At 48.8% G+C, this 18,259-nt stretch overlaps 1 protein-coding gene across 2 annotated transcripts in view; it reads left to right on the top strand.

The window, feature by feature from the left end:
* The window catches only part of LOC138451027 (suppressor of tumorigenicity 14 protein homolog), a 338,794-nt gene extending 320,848 nt beyond the window's left edge, over nucleotides 1-17,946 (top strand). The window contains exon 19 of one of the 2 annotated variants that reach the window (XM_069604879.1): nucleotides 16,844-17,946. In XM_069604879.1, coding sequence (XP_069460980.1) covers nucleotides 16,844-17,005 — 162 coding nt within the window. In that variant the 3' untranslated portion in view covers nucleotides 17,006-17,946. The remainder of the gene's footprint in view (nucleotides 1-16,843) is intronic. The other variant, XM_069604880.1, reaches the window with a different exon arrangement.
* The last annotated feature ends 313 nt before the right edge of the window (nucleotides 17,947-18,259 follow it).

Raw genomic sequence — 18,259 nt, 5'->3', positions numbered from 1 at the left:
GAATAAAATGTGGTAAAACCGTTACTGACCTTGTGACTCTGCTATAGTAATGTAAAGCAGTCTTTGACGCTACTAACTGGGAGTACCCCTATCCATTGTGTGCAAAAGTGGGGTTGCATTTTGTAGAACCCCCCCCCTGTTTTTCTAAATTTCTGTCCTCCTCCACAAAGCCCCCTTTTGCCAAAAAAGGGGGACCCCCATGCTCTAACAGTGTACCCAGACTGTATCTTCAGCCAGGGTCCAATGATGAGTTATTCCCTTTGCTTCTGGTGAAGCCTTCAGGTCTGCCAAAAGAGGGGCTGAGCCCTCTTTTAAAGACAATTGGACCACAGGGATTGGTGTTCATTACGCCTGCCTTGATGAATCAATCCTGGGTCCCTACCAACAATCTCCTTTATGCATGAGGACATAACCAGAGAGCTTTGCAACAGGAAAGTTAAAGGGGTGAAAACATGTAATACTAAGTCCCTCCCATCGTCCTGTCTGTTGTGGATCAAAGGGTCCCACTAGTTAGTGGAGATCTGTGGTTCCTGATTAAAGCGGCAGTTCTCCCTTGAAGCTGCAGCGAGACCACACTTTCTGGCTCTGACAATACACATGCTTGTACCTTGTGAGTGGGGTTTCCGTGCGGGGATGACTACTGTAAACACACAGTCCCAGACATGACATTTCACTGTCATTCGATACCGAGTGTGGGAGCTGGCATCAGGTTGACACAGTGCATATGAAAGGGTGTTGGGGGTTGGGGTGGCGTGGTTCCATCTCCTTTGTTGGCCTCTGCAGCCGGGCCCCATGTGGGCCTGTTTGAATTAAGCTCTGATTAATATGTCAATGCTGCCACCAGCTACAGGGCTCAACAAAATATATAGATCATGGATACTTTTAGTTAATTAGGCTGGCCATGGCAGGGGAATGTTTGGCACACCCCTTCTGAGATGACATGGTTTACTCCTGGCTGTCTGATCCCAACTAAATATGACCGGATGGGGGCTGCGCCTGTAGGCTGTGTCCACCCAGAGTACACAGCTCTTACGCGTATGTCATGCAGAGAGCAGAGGAAAATGTGTGCGGATTACAATCCAATTTTATTTAAAATTTCAAAAAAAGCCCAGGCGAGTGCACACAACTGTGTGGTTGGTCGAATTACTCGCACAACCTGATCTTACTTTACCAGCCATCAAAACAATGCCTCCCCAAGCCTATCCAGACTCACTCCAGTTCACCTCAAACCCATGTATATTTCCCCCTCCCCGTGCCGGTCCCTCCTGATTTCCTCGGCTTCCCTCCCCGGATTCCCCATTTAACTGTGAATTGGCCCCGCTCTTCCTCGAAGGTTTCCATATTATTTACTATATACAAGAGTTTCTCCATTTGAGTATGTATCCCAAACATTGTTTAACGATTTCTGTTTGATGGGTGTCAGCTGTTTTATCTATTTTTGGGCTACTGCAAGTCTTCCTGCATTAAACATAGCTTCCCACATCTTAGCTTTCCTATAAGTGTCACTTTCCAGTGGGGTAATCCTCAATAGCATCTGCAGTGGGTCCAGATCCAGCTGGACCCACGTTGGCTCTTTTGTCCAACCCGGTTATTCAGCCCAGTAAATCTGTATATGAGGACATGACCACCAGACTGAATTGAGGACCCCACCTGACCACAACCCCTGGCACACAAAGGAGATGCTCCTGCATACATTTTAGATGCCTTCATTTGGTCTCTGGGCCACCCATTTAACACCTTTTAAATTATGCTCTGTTTTGTGTCTGGAGGAATTACCATAAAAACTAACTCCTGTAAATCAAATTCCACCGAGTCTCTGGGAATCTCCTCGCCTGCTAATGTCTAGCAGTATTTATTCAAATTCTGTCTGACATCAAGGTCACTTGTAATGAGAGCTCTATAACATTGAGACTATGCCTTTCCTTCAGGAAGCCTCAATCTTTTAAAATGCAGATCAGTCACTGCAGAAATCTGCACCTAGCGCCAGGTCTGTTAAATGGCCCTTAAGACACACGTGCTTAAACGCCAGTATTGTCCCTCCCCCAGTATGTCCCGGACTACATCATACCCTTTAAATTTCCCCTTCAAAAACAGTTGCTCCACTCTCTGCAATCCCCTATCAGTCCATTCTTCAGAGTGCCGAAAGCCCAGCTGACTCTAGGGGGCCCCCCACAACAAACTCAATAGCTAAAGCCACGTGGACAGTTTCTCAGTTGTATCCCCTTTCCACCAGACCATCCAGAATGCCTCTAAACTCAGGTGTGTAATCACCCTATTGGGGATCTTCACTGGAGACCACAACCGATCCCAGACTTTCTTGGGGTGTGTTACCCAGTCCTCCAAGTCCAATATATGCCAAAGTTGTCCCTCATATGCCCGGGAGAGTGCTAAGCAGAGCTGCCCTGTAGTAATGAAAAATGTCTGACAATCCAAATCCCCTTAGTCTTTTGGTAAGGGTGCCCTTCCCTTTTAATTCTAGGATGTCTTCCCTGCCAAACAAACTTATAGCAGGAAGTCAAACCTCCCTGAAAAAATGCTAGGGCAAGGTTGTGGGGATCATGAAGCAGAGCAATCCAGAGGACTGGGAGAACATTAATCTTCACTAAGGTCATCCTTCCGGTCCATGAGAGGGTGAGTACAGACCACCTCTCTAGGTCCGACCGCAATGTCTGAGGATAAAAATGTAAGGCGTGTACTCTCAAGACGTCGCACTGTATCTTCACCCCTAAGTATTTAATTGCTTCTTTCTCCACGTGCATCACACAAGTCTCCTCCCCTCAAGACTTGAACCTACAAGTTTAATCAGTAACCCACAGGATTAAATCTTGTTAATCCTCAATCCTGCGAATTCCCCAAACCTAGACCGATTCCTCCATCAACCAAATGTCGCCTGCGATTAACATTTTAAAGTCCGCTTCCCTGCACTTCTAATGGCTGCGGCCAGAGTTTCATTGGATAAGGCAAAAAGCAGAGGGGACAGAGGACACCCCTGCCTTGCGCCCTGGGACAACTGAAATGGCTCCGTAAACATGCCATTCACCTGGTCTTTGGCTGTCGGCAATCTATACAAGGCAGCCACCCATTTTCAGAGGTTCGGACCCAAGCCCGTTTTCTCCAGAACCGTCCCCAAGAATTGCCATTCAACTCGGTCAAAGGCTTTCTCAGAGTCCAATCACACCAAGCGCACATCCACCCCCTGTGCCAAATAAATTAAATCTATAGTTTTTCTAATATTGTCGGACCTCTGCCTAACTCTTAAAAACCCAACTGGACGCCATGAATAAGGGAAGGGAGGACTTAATCTAGCCTGTTCCCTAGTAGATTAGCAAACATTTTAAGATCTGTATTTAACAGGGAGATTGGTCTGTAAGAAGAGCAGAAAATTGTGTCCGTACTCTCCTTGGGGAGGTCTACAACTATGGCACGCAATATTGACCACCCCCTTAGTATTTTTATTTAACACTCCAGCCATAATCAGGGCAAGAGTCAAACAAAAAACCTTACCGTAAAACATCACTTTATATTCTTTATTTTTATAAAACAATTTTTAATCAAAAGAAAATAATGAAAGAGCGGCAATTAACAAAACTGCCATCGCTTGACATAACAGCCCAAGGGAGCAGAGTGAAAATAAAATTGTGAAGCACATTACAGAATGTCGGGCTGATATATTGATCCCCCAATATCTGACAACTATACGCCTCCCTGACCCAAGATATCCACTCCCCTCCCGTTTGCCCCCACACTTTCAAAAACATTGCAGGATATCCCCTGGCGGTGTACACCCTTCTCGCCAGGGCCATGCATCTGTCCATCTAAACAAGCCAACTGGTCATCTGGGGGCAATCCGGTGAGGAGGCAACCACTTTCTTGATTAGTCCCAAGGCCACTGCCAGAAATGTCCTCTCATACTTAGTGAGCCCTCACCCCCTTATCCCAAGTGGAACACATTTCTGGTCTCTTGGGACCACAACTTTCATTATATTAGACAATTTGCTTATACACTTCCCCCACAACACCTGAACCTGAGGACATGCGCACAAGGTGTGGCAGGAATTACTCCCAGATTCTCCACACCATAAATAGCTGTCCCTGTCCGCCCATCCCCACCCACATAGATTGGTACGGGAATAGTAGACCCTGTAAAGAATCTTGTACTGTATAAGGTGAAGCCTGGCTGATATGCCAATCTCTGGTGAGAACATCAATGCTTCCACCCATTCCTCAGACTCCATTGGGCCTACATCCCTCTCCCACCTGTCCCTCAGGCAGGTCAGTTTCTTGGGTCCCAAAAGCAGATATTACTTGGTACAGCATGGACATGACTGTCTCAATTCATGCTGGTAGTGGGAAGCTCTGTGGGATGTCGCTCAAAACAGAAAACTGCAATCTTAATGGATGCTAGAGTTGTGTGTATCAAACATTCCCCTTCCCTGAGGGCAAATTATCCTGCAGAGACTCAAATGGAAGGATACCATCCATGTGCACCACATCCCCAGGTGCTGAATCCCCTGACTCTGACTTCTTCAGATAAGCCATTTCAGGAAGTTCTGGAATGTGCTAATTAACCCATAGAGCCTTGGCTTAGCATTGACCTCCCTCCCCAACCAATGTGTGTGTGTGTGTGTGCGCCTCAGCCCAGATCTGCTGCACATGCAGTGTCATGAAAGGGAGTCCCACTGATCCCCTTTTCCTTCCATAAAGTACGTGTGCTAGGACCCTAACGCCCATCCAGCCCTTCTGCAATGCAATATGAGGCTACCCAAAATCCCTGTGCAGCCAATCGTTGACAACTCCCAACTGCTGCCCAGTAATGTTGCAAGAAGGGTAAGCCATTCCCGCCTCCCCGCCCCCCCCCCCCCCGCCTGACCACTGGAGTATTTGGAGTGTGATGCGTGCCTACCCGCGTCTACGACTACCACAGAAGCTCCCTCAAGAACCCTTTGATATCGCCAAACACCCTCCTGGGGACCGATAGTGGGGCATTCTGCAATACATAAAGAAACTTGGGCAGATATATCGTTTTAAATGGGGATGCTTTGCACATCAAACTCAGTGGGAGGGACTGCCAATATGACATCAACTTAAATTTAACCATGATCAGTTGCAGTTTCAGGTCAAGAAACTTCGAAAGGTGTTCGCCCCGTTGAGTTCCCAGATACTGGAAGCCTGTCGGCGATAACTTGTAGGGGCACTCCTGTGGGATCACTGCAATTTCTGTCAATCGACCTTCAAGCCACTGACAACCTCGAAGTCCCTCAATATCTTTGTCACTGCATGGCAGGCCACCTGTGGCTTGCCCATATAACTCAACAGGTCGTCCGCATATAAAGGTATTCTCTCTTCCCCCTCCCCAAGGCCACGGAAAGCCCTCAAATTCCTTGCTTGCCCGGAGCTGCCCCACCAATGGTTCAACTGCCAGGGTAAAGAGCAGTAGGGAAAGGGGACAAGCCTGCCTTGTTCCCTGCCCGAAGGAGAATGTCCTGGAGCGAAACCCATTGACCGGCACTTCAGCCACTGGTGATTGATGAAGCAGACGCACCCCCATCCCAGAAATTTACCGCCAAATTCCATATTTTCCATTGTTCCCCATAATGCTTCCCAATGTACCGAATCGGATGCCTTTTCCAAATCTACTGAAAACCGAGCCAGTGGTCCCGGGATTATGGCAGCCTGCCCCAAAGTTAATTGTACCCTGCAAGGTTTCATGTGAGCGGACTTGGATGGCATAAACCTGCACTTGTCTGGGTGGATTAACCACCCTATGACCGCCAGTAGGTGATTTGCCCAGGACTCTATCTAGGATTTTCACTTCATTGATGATCGAGATTGGTCTGTATTAAGCACGGTTTTGGAAGAACCACAAGAGACTCCTTCCTGAGATCCTTGGGCAGTGTAACCTCCCACCTTCTTTGCAGGAATAGCCAGTGGAGTGGCCCAACCACTGCCCCTCCAAGCTTCTTCCATACCTCCACCGGGAAGCTGTTCAGGTTAGGGACTTCCCAGACTGCAGATGGGAGATGGCCGCTGCTACCTCTTCAGAAATATCTGTTGCCAACCCCTCTTGCTGCCAATCTGTGCATTGTGGTAAAGCCACTGGATCTGCCACTCTGTGCCCGTCCTCCCTTAGTCAACTTGCTGAGGTGCTGTATAGAGATTCGTAGTATCCCGTAAACGCATTTGCGGTGTCTGCGCCCTCTGTCAATGCCTCAACCATATCACCCTGCAGCACTATTACATGCCCACAGCCCCTTTCCCTATGCTCCAGCCACACAAACGTCTTCCCGCCTTATCCCCAGATTTATTGATCTGGCTATGCTTGAGCTAGTGTGCCTCCTTTGCATTGTCCAATGCCACATTCCGGAGTTTTTTCTGGGCTGTCCGCAGTTTTTGCTGTGCCTCCAGGGATCCCAAGGCAACCAGATCCGCCTCTGTCCTTTCCAAGGCCGCCTCCTCCACTGCCAGCACATGTTTCCGCTGAGCCACAACCTGTGAGATCACCTCCCCTCTGAGAACCACTTTGTACCCTTCCCAAATCGTGACCGAGCTATTCACTGATCCCTCGCTAACCGTAAAGTAGTCCTGTGTAGTATTAACTAATGCCTTCTGTGAACTCTAGCAAATCCAGATAATACGAGTTCAGCCTCCAGGTAGGAGCAGGCATCTCTCGCCCACTCGAGTGCGATGAGCAATGGAGAGTGTTGCAAAACCACTCTGGCCAGGAATTTCACCGATAGCAGCCTGTGGCCATACCCCAGCGGGATAAACAGTCTAATCTGTAAAAGGAAGAATGCACCCCAGAGAAAAAGGAAAACCTGGCCTCCCCAGGATGCAAGGTCCTCCAGGTATCCAGCCAGTCCATTGTCCTAGCAAAGGAGCCCAGTTTAGTGATTAGCTCTGGATTTCTACTGCCGAGGTGGAACCTATCCAAACTAGTGTCCATGCTGTCATTAAAATCCCCACTGAGAACCCACCTGTCCGCCTATCCCAACACAATAAGCTTGTGAAGGTCATTACTTAGGCCCTGTGTGAGGGGAGGAGGCATGTAAACCGCTACAATGCCCCAGGTGGCACTGCAGAGTTCCCACTGATCAATACAAACATACCCTGAGGGTTTGATCCCACCTCAGTGACCGATAATGGCACCCTTTTGTGCATTAAGATCATGGTACACCTCGACCCCCTAGGGAAGTCTGCATGAAAGGCCAGCCTACAGTTTGTGTAAAAAAAAAAAAACGTGCAATTTGACCTTGCCAGGTGAGTATCAGTGAGGAGAGCCAAGTCTGGAGAGTGCCTATTGAGGAATTGCAGTATCAACTTGCATTTGATGCCCAAGCACATCCCATTAACGTCCCATGTTAAGAACGTGACTCCATTATCACGTGCCAACTTCCCCAAAGTACCAAATCCCAGGCGATTGTCCCTGTGGGCCTCCACCCCCCAATAGTATGCATGTTTGAGCCGAGGAAATACCCGCCACCCAAACATTCTCTGCCACAGCCAAGCAATGGAGAACCAATGATTATGCAAAAAACGAAGAACATCCCTCAACACCCCCACCCTGCACTTCTCCCCCAACTGAATCACTGGTCACCCGGGCCTCTGTGGAAACATGCACAAACCATCAAACGCAAACATGAAAGGGATACTCGCTAGTGCGGCAGGCCACTAAACCTCAATCTGGTCTGTCCTCCTGCAATCCAGAGGCTGGTACTTTAAAGTTACTTGATTCTAAGCATGAGACTTTCACAACTACGCGGGTGTCCGGTGCTGCCTCTCACCCAAAGTGCATCCCTCCACTCCAAGATCGATGGTGCGGCTATCATCTCTTGGGGACATCTGAACCTGCAATGATAATGGGACTGACGGGGGCACTGATTCAGGCGCCGGTTGTCGTTTCCCCTTCTGCGGCATGTGGGCTGCTGCCTGCTGGATATTGATTTCGTACCGCTCCTTTGGAGTGTTAAAGAGGAGTGCCTTCGAACCATGATATATTAATTGTGAAGGGGGGAAAAACAGGGCATACCTAATGCCACTGGAGAGCAGCTTATGTTTAATGGAGTCAAAGGATTGTTGTGCCCGCTGCACCTCCCTTGTGTTATCGGGGGAAGAGTCTGATGCAGGGACCATTGTAGGTAATCGTGCCGATCGCCCTTGCCATCTTCAGCAAGGCATCCCGGTCTCTGAAATTTAGGAATCTTGCAATAACGGTACATGGTTGAGCCCATGGCACCGGCCTGCCCGTGGGCACCTTGTGAGCCCTCTCCACCTAGAAGAAGTTGGATAGTTTATTTGGCGCCACCAGCACTGCAATGCACTTTTCGAGAAACTGTTCCATGTAGGGTCCCTCCACTTTCTCGGGAAGTGCCAGGATGCAGAGTTTGTTTCACCTCAACTTCCCTTCACTGTTCTCTGGCTTATTCTCCAGGACCTTTAAGCTTCTGGGATACCACCATCAGTTGTTCTACATTCTTCATTGCGTCTTCCGTGTCCTAAATCTGCTGCTCTGCCTCGCCTACCCTTGAGGACAGCTTGCAGACGTCCTGCCACAGAAAGGAGACCTCGGAGGCCAGCCCATGTATCTTTTCCTCCACCGAGGTTTCGAGATTCCACAATGCTCCCATGATGTCACTGAGCGAAATGGCCGTGTGCCGAGTCAGGTGCTCCATGCTGGAAGCAATCTTTGTGGTGGGCTACACTGCAGCAGGGCTACAAACCACAAATTGCTCAATCTTGCTGTGCATCCTTTTTACTCTTCTCCTTCGTTATTTTGTGGTGTGGGTGGAGTCCCACCTTAGCACTCACCGGTCTGCCCCGTGCTGCCCAGTAGCCGTCCCTGCGGTGCCTGGTCTGCCCCCAAGGTTCCACTTGTGCCTCTTGACCCACGCTGTGTCTTGCCCCTGCTACAAAGGGTAGCAATGTGAGCCGGCACCTCACCCCCACACGGTCATGCCCCAATGCCATGCTCCCAGCTTCCATGCCTCACTACCGTACCCCCAGTTTAAGCCGGGTGAACACTCCCTATGCCTGTCACTCAAACCCCGCTTGCGGATATCCATGGATTCCCCCAGGATGTTGCCACAGATGTCTGCTCTGGCATCCACTGCCCCAAACTTCCACGCCAAATTTGCCTGATGTCTTTAATTGAAGAGGCTCCTGTATATAAGGACAGTATGTGCCTGTAGGTACACCAGCTCCAGGGGGCCCCCTCACCACTCAACAGGCTTTACCCCTACAGTGATCCTACCGGTCCAGACTGTCCCCAGAACAGAATCTGTGCCGTATTGGGGGCAATACAAAGAACCAATTGTGATTCGGGTACCCTGATAGCTCCCTTGAAGGAAGATGAACCTCCCCTGCACCCTCCTGGATCCCTTAGTTCCTTTTCCACCACCAGTCTGCATTTTACCTGCGCCATTATGGCCACACACCTTTGCCTTACCCTGACTCGAAGTCTGGTAAACCTTGTTGATGCCTTCCCCCCCCCGTAGTGAGGGTTCTTTGCACCAATGTGTTTCCTGGAGGAATAGCGCGTCTGTGTAGCCTCCTGAATACCCGCATTGTCATGGATCTTTTAAATGGAGTGTTCAGACCCCCGACATGTAGGGACGCCATTGTGAGTGCTGGTTGCTCACCCACCCCCTCCCAAGTAGTACATCATTCTCGTCGCCATAAAATTCTCCTCCAATTCCATTCTTTTCCCCCGTGAATCCTAAACAAAACAACCCCCCCTCCCCACAACTTTTCCCCAACATCAAACCCCCTTTTCACTCCACCCCTAAGAGTCCAGCTCGACCCACCTTCTCTCCTGCACCCCTCCATGGCTGAGCTGAACCACCAGACCCTTCCCTCTCCAACAATGTTAACTTGAATATCTTCAAAATGTCCCAGAGCCCACTCTTTACGTTCCCGTCATGCTCCATCCCACCTCTCGCAATTTCAAGCCTAGTAGGGAGGTCTGACGACAACTCCCTAACCACGGAAGCCAAATGGAGTACAACCCTCGCACCATGGTTGGCACGGGTGCCTGGTATGATTCGAACAGGACACCACGCAGCAGCCAATGGGGGCAGTGAGGGAAGAGGATTGGGGAGAAGTTGTGGACAGCTATTTGGGTGCTTAGGGAAACTGGGGAAAGGTTGAGGATACATAATTGGATAAGTAAGGGGTTTGAAAGGAAAGGTACAAACGCATACACAACCATACACTTCCTAGACCTATTTTGTCTCCCAACTTCTACAGCCCCTGCCTCCTGGAAACCCTGCTGTGAATCTGGGACAACCCACAACACTGAGGAATCGACTCCAAGCAATGTAGCGGATGAAATGGAAGTTGCAAACCAACCTAATGCAGCACATGGAATAACCCCTTTCAACACAATGACTGCAGCACATCACCTGGAACCCTAGAAAAGCGTGGTGCAGCACATGAAATGGAACCTGGAGCAAATATAATTCAGCACATAACCTGGAGATTTAAGCCAGCGTGGTGCAGCACATGAAAATGGAACCTGCAGCACACATAATGCAGCCCTGCCTGGGACGCTCATCGTACGTAGTGTGGCATGTGAACATTGCAGCTGAGAAGAACATAAGGCAGTACATGAGATGTGGGAGAAGCAACACTGGCACCTCATTTCCCTCGTGTGCCAACTAGCTGTGTTCCTCCTGAATGTCGAATTGTTGCACACACTGGTGCCCCGAAAAACAGCCCTGTTACTTCACAGGGTCACGCCATAAGCAGGATTCTTGATACAATGTAACCAAAATGCTACGAGCGTCAGAGCAAGGTTTCCACATGCAGGTTACTTCTCTTATGCTCGGGGCACCGTTTGGCCACCCCGAGCTGAAGAAATGCAGCGAGGAATCACTCTGGATATTCGTGTCCATGGCAGCTCTAGATCAGGATCCAGCCGCTCCCAAGGAAAGGCTTTGCAAACTGCGCGTATACTCTCTTGCTGCCCAGCTCACTGTTGCAGCCTGGGTGCCTTGCAGTGCAAGCTGCTCGCCTGTGCCTCATCAGGAAAGATTATCCGCACCTGGTACCGGTGAGCGGCTTCCTTAAAAAGCCCCATAGCTTGCCCCAATGCCTCGGGGGCTTGTAGTCCTTCTGCACAAAAACGTTCCGGGGCCCCAGTGCAATCGATCGGTTGAATCCGGCGAATTACCTCCCAATCACCCTCCTTGACATAGACAGCAAAATCTTCATGAACATTTTGGTAAGAGAATTATCAAAATGGGTGGGCACCTTACATATCCTTTCCTGTAACCAAACCGGCTTTAGGAGGGGCCTCTCTTCTTCCTTGAACGGGCTTGTTCTAAAGTTGGTCAGTGAAAACACAATGGGGAAGAATGGAACTCCACTGTATGGGGTGTGGGTGGACCTATCAAAAGCATTTGACCAGGTTGATTGAGCACATCTCTGGAATAAGTTAAGAAAATGGGGGATCATGCAGGAGTTGCTGGGAATGCTGACTGAGCTTCATAAAGACACCTCTTAGAGTCCGTTTGGATGAGCAGGGTCATCTGTCGGACCCAATCGGAGTGGAGATAGGAGTGAGGAAGGGGTGCTTGGGAGCACCCCTAGTCTTCAATTTGTACATGGCCGACTTGGGAAGCTTACTGGAAGCATCTGCACTGGCCAGTCCAGTAGTCAATGGAAGAAAGATCGACTGGCTGGCCTACGCAGATGACGCTGTTTTGCTTGACGGAACAGCAATAGGTCTGCAGCGTTTACTAACAAGCTGGCCGAACATGCCTGGGAGAACAGACTGTCAATCAATCTGTTAAAATCTAGGATCTTAGTATTCAAGCACAGCCAGAAGAAGATCCAATATTCAGAACTGAGTACTGAATGCCCATACAATTCCTCGGGTCGAGGAGCCGACATACCTGGGTTACAGAATATACGTCTCTCCAGCAATCTATAAGGTAGAGCTAGATGTGGAGATTTCTCATGCCTCAGATGAAGAAGCTTCAAAACAGATATTGCAGGTTCTTGATACTTCATTGATCAAATTCAATAGATGAAAGGTGATACCAGCAATCCTCTAGGGCCTAGAAGCCAAGCCTTTGCTATGGAACACAAACTGGCATAAAATAGAGGCTCTTATTTGGAAGGAAGTTCTTGGCCTTCCAACAAGTACACCGTTGTGGAACCTGAGGTTTGAATTGGGGTTGAACACACTAGGCTTTCTTGCAGATTGGAAGTTGGTCTCACTTTACCAGCAGATCATCACTGCAGAACACAATACACTGTGTGGTGATATTAAAGTCGAACTTGAACTCTCGAAATTCAAACTTTTGGCAAAGTTGGAATTGAGAGTCAAGGAATTTCTGGTAAAAATAGATTCAAACACAGACACTGGTTAATATCCCCAGAAAGTAAAAATAGCAGAGGAGTTGGGTGACTGGATTAACATGATCGCAAAGGTGAGAAATGCGATCTCGCCCAACTCCTTTCAATTGGTCGAAAAAAAAAAAACTGGGCTACCTTTTTGAAATATTTGTTAAAATTCCCAGATAGACCGGTTAGGACCAACTTCATCAGAATAAGCTTGAATCTGCTGCCTATTGGGGAGATCTTGGCCAAACGAAAACAAGAAGAAAAGGCACTTAAATTGTGTAATATATGCCTGGTTCCCTCAGAACAAACACTGAGACATCTGCTAATGGAGTGTGAAGGAACCTGGGATCTGAGATTGACCTTTTTCAGAAAGATTCTAAGAAATGAGGAGGGGGTTAATATCTGAATCCTTTTGGAATCGAATTATATCTGGTCACGAAACAACTTTGATATTCACAGCTATACACCTACTAAAAGAATGTGGGTTTGTAAATTCAGGCTGAGCCTTAATATTCAATTCCCTTCCTCCTAAATGTGACTGTTGATTCGGGAATTGAAAGATAGTCTGATTTAAATGCAGTAACTGGATATGTTAAAATAAAATGTGATAGTAATGAAATTGTATATTGTTAGTGTTGGATGTTTTATTGAGCATGAATTTGAAGTAGTTTCTATTTTTATAAAGGTTTGAATAAAAGCATATACAATAAAAAATGAAATTTAAAAAAAAAAGCAATGCACCGCCAGGGCTTATTAGCCTGCGCTTGGTGGCTCTGGCCACAGCAGGCCTGCCCAGGTTGGGAAATGGCCCCTAGCCTGCCCTTTCCCTTACCATGCAGCCACGTATTCCCCTGCTCCCTCTCTAAATCCCCATCTTTAAATCTTCCGAACACCTCCCACTTTCCACATTGTACTCCACTAAGGTAATACCTCACTGACCCCTCCTTGTCATAAAACTCCCCCTTCTTGAGAGATAGCACTCTGATATCTGCTGCTGTATCTGGGCAAATATCTCAGCCAGGAACCAGCATTCGCCTTGCCACATCGTTTCCATATCAGGACCGTCTCTTCCTGGCCAAGGGGTATTCATTTTTTTAAAAAATGTTTTGGATCCCAAGATTTTTAGTCTGGTCCCATTTTTCTCTTGCGTAGAAGTGTCCAGTAGCTCGGAGTCTTCAACTGGGGACTGGCCTCTCCTCCCCATACGTTTTTCAGAGACTCTATGGATGTCATCTGGCATATTTTATCCCTTCACATTCAAGGGTGATTGAAAACCGCAATCCCCATCTGTATCTTACCCTTTTCTCTCTCAGCCAACGCGTTAACGGTGAGCATAGGTATCTTCTGGCCAGGGTGAAGTCCGATGGGTCCCAGAATATTGAGATCTTGGAAATCTCATATGAGATGGGGGTCCTACCTTCTCACCTTCTACAACACCTTTCACTGCATAATATTGACATCTCGCTAGTATGGAGTGTGGGCCTCGCCCACCTGCTCTCGCTCTGTGAGCCCCATCAATCATTATTGGTGTCGGGTCTTCTCCACCAAGCAGTGTATGGAGTACCTCTTGAATTGCTTTGTAAATATCTCGCATGGTTTTCCCCCTTCTTTCTCTGGGAACCCAAAGTGTACATTTTCGGTTTCTCACCGTTTTCAAAATTGTCAATTTTCTGTTTTATGGCTCCCTGTTGTCATTCCAGTTCCGAGAGTCTTGTATCAATTTCTGTCTCCAGCATGTCTGAGGATTGATTTGTCTCCAGTCCCTGCAGCCTCTCGTCCATTGGGTATCACTACCTATTATCCCCACCAAAAATATCGCTGCATATATGGTCGTCTGGAACGGCTGGCTATGTGATATTTTTGGGGGGGAGGTCATTTTGGGGGGTTTTGGTTGTGGGGGTATCCCCGCTCCTTTAAAAATGCAGGGTCGCCGGTTCCATGCCTTAATATTGCCACAAAAATATGGCGATATTTTTGTGGGGATATTAACACATGGAACCGCCCATTGATACGATTTCCTTTTTATCCACGACATATCGCCTCTGCCCAATGTCTCTCCTGATTCCTCCATTAGGGCCTTCATGTCACTTTTGGTGGACCCCTCTTCCCCCATGTCTGGAGAGGTTGGGACTTTGTGAACCCCAGATATGGGGTTCTGAAATAGTTTAAGCATCTCCTCCCAACTCATCCGAGCGCTGCGCCACCAGCTTGAGGGTCAAATCTGGCCAACATTGGATCCACTCTTGGCTCTTGGAGGGTGGATGAGGGGCTCCGCGCCTATATTGCACTGTGCGGGATCTCTTTCCTACTCGCACCTGGGGAGCTCCAGTGTGAAAATGGAAGTCTTTGCTGTGCATCCCCGGGGGTTGGCTGTTAACTCGAAGCCTCACCTTCCCCCGGATGGTATATGGTCCACCTTCCTTAAGACCCTTCTGGGGCCCATTGCTTGTGCCTCAGCTGCAAATAGTGTTCCTCCTCTGCCCACCCCCTCCTGATTTGCTGACCTCAGTGGGGTGGGGCGGGGGGAAGAGGTTGTCCTGTCTGTGTCTGAGACCACTCTTTGAGGCCTACAGCATCTCCCAGACCTACCCCAGTGACTCTGGCTCCCTTATGGGCCTACCTGTCGTCCTGCTCTTCATCTGAAGGTCAGTCTTATGACATAGCAATGAAGGGCTGCCCTCCTGAATTAAGTCAATGGCACCTTACGACTGGTGCACTCCACCAGCCGAAGTAGCACCTCTGTGACTATCCCTCAGTGTGTGCCACCAGTGGTATGTATGTCCTAGGTCAGCTACCACTTCTTCATACGCACCCTGGTTGCCCGCGGGGATGCAAGCACTTTGTTTGCCTAGCGAGTGCCTCCCTGTCTCTTTGGCATTCCTGTCCCTTGCTCGCCAGGGGTCCTGCCACATCCGCACTTGTACTGCCTACTGTGAGCCCATCTGCAGCACAGCAGCTGGGGGTGAAATTAACGACCTTCTCTTCATCCCCAATGGATCACTTCCATCCTTGCAGGCCTTCTTTGGGAGGAGCTGTCCCTCCTTGCTTCTGCAGGCTTGTGACAGAGCATTGCTTGTGTTTAATGACTAACTTCTGAGAACTTTTTTGGTTGACTACATTTCACTGGACTACAGTTTGCTGGGGACATTTTCACATGGATCTGTTGCAAAATAACACTATTTTTGACTTGACTGCAGCAGTATATTTGTATATCCAGGGGTTTAAAGGGCCTAGGAAATGGAGCCGGGGCTCCAAGGGAGTGTGGCCTTCAAGGGAATGTGGCCATACTGCTGGCATGCGACTCCCGCAAGGCAGCCCTTTGCCGTGATCACCCTCTCACCCGCGTTGCGAGGGTGATGATCTGCATCTATCAGCTAAAGGGATGCCTGGTGGGCGTCTGCACATACCGTTTTTTGCCCTATATTGTGGTGCTGTCCCCCACCAGGTATCTCTTTGACATGCAGAGATCATTACCCTCGCAGCAAGGGGGAGAGGGTGCTGATCCCTGCATCTTAGTTGAAGGGAAGCCTGGCGGGGGTTGACACCCCTCCCCTTTTCTTAATGGTGAAATCAGGCATCCCTTTAACCAAGAGATGCCTGGCGGAGGCCAGCGGCAACTTTTCTGAAAGTTGAGGCAAAGGCCATGAGCAAGAGCTTCAGGCTTTAGAATAAGAAAGGCTTTGCCTTTTAACAGCCTTGCCTTCTCTTTCAGAATTGTGGCACTGGGCCCAACCATGCACCGAGATTGGGGGAAGCCTGCGCCTCCATTTTTTTCTGAAAGTCGAATGCTCTCGCGCATGAAGACTCATTGGCTCGGGCTAAGGGGGACTTTAAGAGCCCTGTTGGCACCCCGTCTCAGACATTTTAGGGACTCCGGCCCGGTATCCTACTCGCGAGCAGCACTCGGTTTGCAGAGGTCTGGGAAGATGTGTGCTGCAAGACATATTTGCTATTTTCTGCAAGCTGTCCTTTTCGTTTGGGTATCCACAGAATTTTTTGTAGTTTTAACTCCATATTAGTCCTTTAATTGCTATCCAAAATCCCTGCAGGAGTTGTGACCTTAAAACCAGAATAGTGTGACTAAATGTGTCTGCATCTCTCTAAATGTGAATCTATTTAATTCATTGCAGGCTCGGGCTGGCCTATAGGGCAATGCACGAAACAAAAACGCAATATACTAGCGTGGGCCCGTGTTTTTGTCAAAGTGGGCCACGTTTTGGCCCATGTGAGCCAGTTTGATAAGATAATTGAGCATGCATCTAGTAGTTTTGACCAGTGTTACTGAATAAATATTCTGTAAAATGCCCAATTTGCGTCAGACTTAATCAAAAACCTCCCTGTGGGCCACTTTTTCATTGGTGCCCAAAACAATGTTATGCCCCAGTCCGACCCGGATTCACTGCATGTCCTACAGCAAGCAAGTGTAAGTCCTAATTGCAAGAGAACGAGAACTTTTCCGAGCAGTACTAAATATTTTGTCTTTTTTTTTTTTTTACAGGGTGACTCTGGGGGACCTCTGTCCTGCCGGGAGGATACAGGCACCTGGTTTTTGGCCGGCATCGTCAGCTGGGGTGAGGGCTGTGCCCGGAAGAATAACCCTGGGGTGTACAGCAAAGTGACCGAGCTCCGGACGTGGGTGAAGGAGAAAACTGGTGTCTGAGGGCTGGACAACTCTGAAGGGGGTGTGCTTGCTGGGAGCAGTACTCCCAACCCTGCCTCCTTTCATCCCTCACTCCAGAGTCTTTCGATAACCTCAGGCTGCCAAAGGGGTCCCACGAACTGATTCAAAAATGCAGCCTGGAGGCCCTTTTGGGCGATGGTCATTTTAATAAGTGAAGCGAGCCTCGCCGTGCAGGTTTTAGTCAATGGGAGAGCCGCACCCTTTTCGCCCTCCCTCCATAACAGTGAAGGGCACTCTGGAACCTGTTGGTGTGCTCAGCAGGTACAAGAGGCTGCTCTGTTCTATCTACACAAAGTAGACACATGTTGGGGATGGGGCTGGGGAGGGTCTGGCTTGGTAGCACCTTGTAATTTGGCACAGAGCAGTGGCAACCCTCGTTTTGATGCTGCAATATGGGGCCGCTGAGCTATGGTTTGCGGTTTCTGAAACACTGGGCCGTCCAGTCAAAACAGCGATCCTCGATGCCTCAGTCGCAGCTGTTTTCTCGGTACTGCACAGCACCGTCACTGAGCGTCCTCCGACAGTGCTGTACCCGCTTTCTGTGCTGTTGCTAAGCAGTGCTTTGTCAGCCCCACAGGTTCCCAGCATGGAGTGCGCCTCACCATCGTTTCATACATGCATACTATGATTTTCAGGTAAGGTGTCTTCCGCTCAGCTACAGCTGTACAAGATTCAGATCCATTCCCCAAATGCCAGCTCTTTCTGGTGAATGGTGCGTTCCAAGTCCTTGTGTGTACAATGGAAGGTTTTCCTGGCCAGAGATGTGTCCCTTATTCTACTGCAACCGGCCCAATCCTGCTGTGACCCTTGCTCGCAGATGTCTTTTAATTGTGCTTTTCTTTTACTTGAAGTGCAGAGTCTTGCCCCACTAGATCTTCATTGTTTTTGCCTTGTGAAAATAAAATTTATTTTAAAATAAAGTTCATGGGTGCTTTTCTATCCGTTTGTTTTGTGAAAATAAAAGTGTAGAAACTTGTATAAGATTTGTTCTATGAACTCCGCCTAAGCATAGGCCAGCTCCCACCTGCTTTAAAATGTTGCTAATTGTATTGCCGTACAGCCCGTTTCATGTGCCATGTGTTACTAGTTTGCCTTTCAGAGATGTTGCTGCAGCGGAGCGGGACTAGTGGGATTACTTTGCCAATACCCCATGGCACTGTGGCATCGAGCAGCCGCAGCATGTGTGGACTTGCCCTGGAGTGAGTTTCTGCCTGGCGCCACCGGGATTCAATG

This window comes from Ambystoma mexicanum, chromosome 1p (assembly GCF_040938575.1).
Source record: "Ambystoma mexicanum isolate Mex_15411 chromosome 1p, UKY_AmexF1_1, whole genome shotgun sequence".
In the NCBI taxonomy this organism is placed as follows: domain Eukaryota; kingdom Metazoa; phylum Chordata; class Amphibia; order Caudata; family Ambystomatidae; genus Ambystoma; species Ambystoma mexicanum.
The sequence above is the reverse complement of the archived record's forward strand: the minus strand, read 5'-3'. Positions and strand labels throughout refer to the sequence as shown.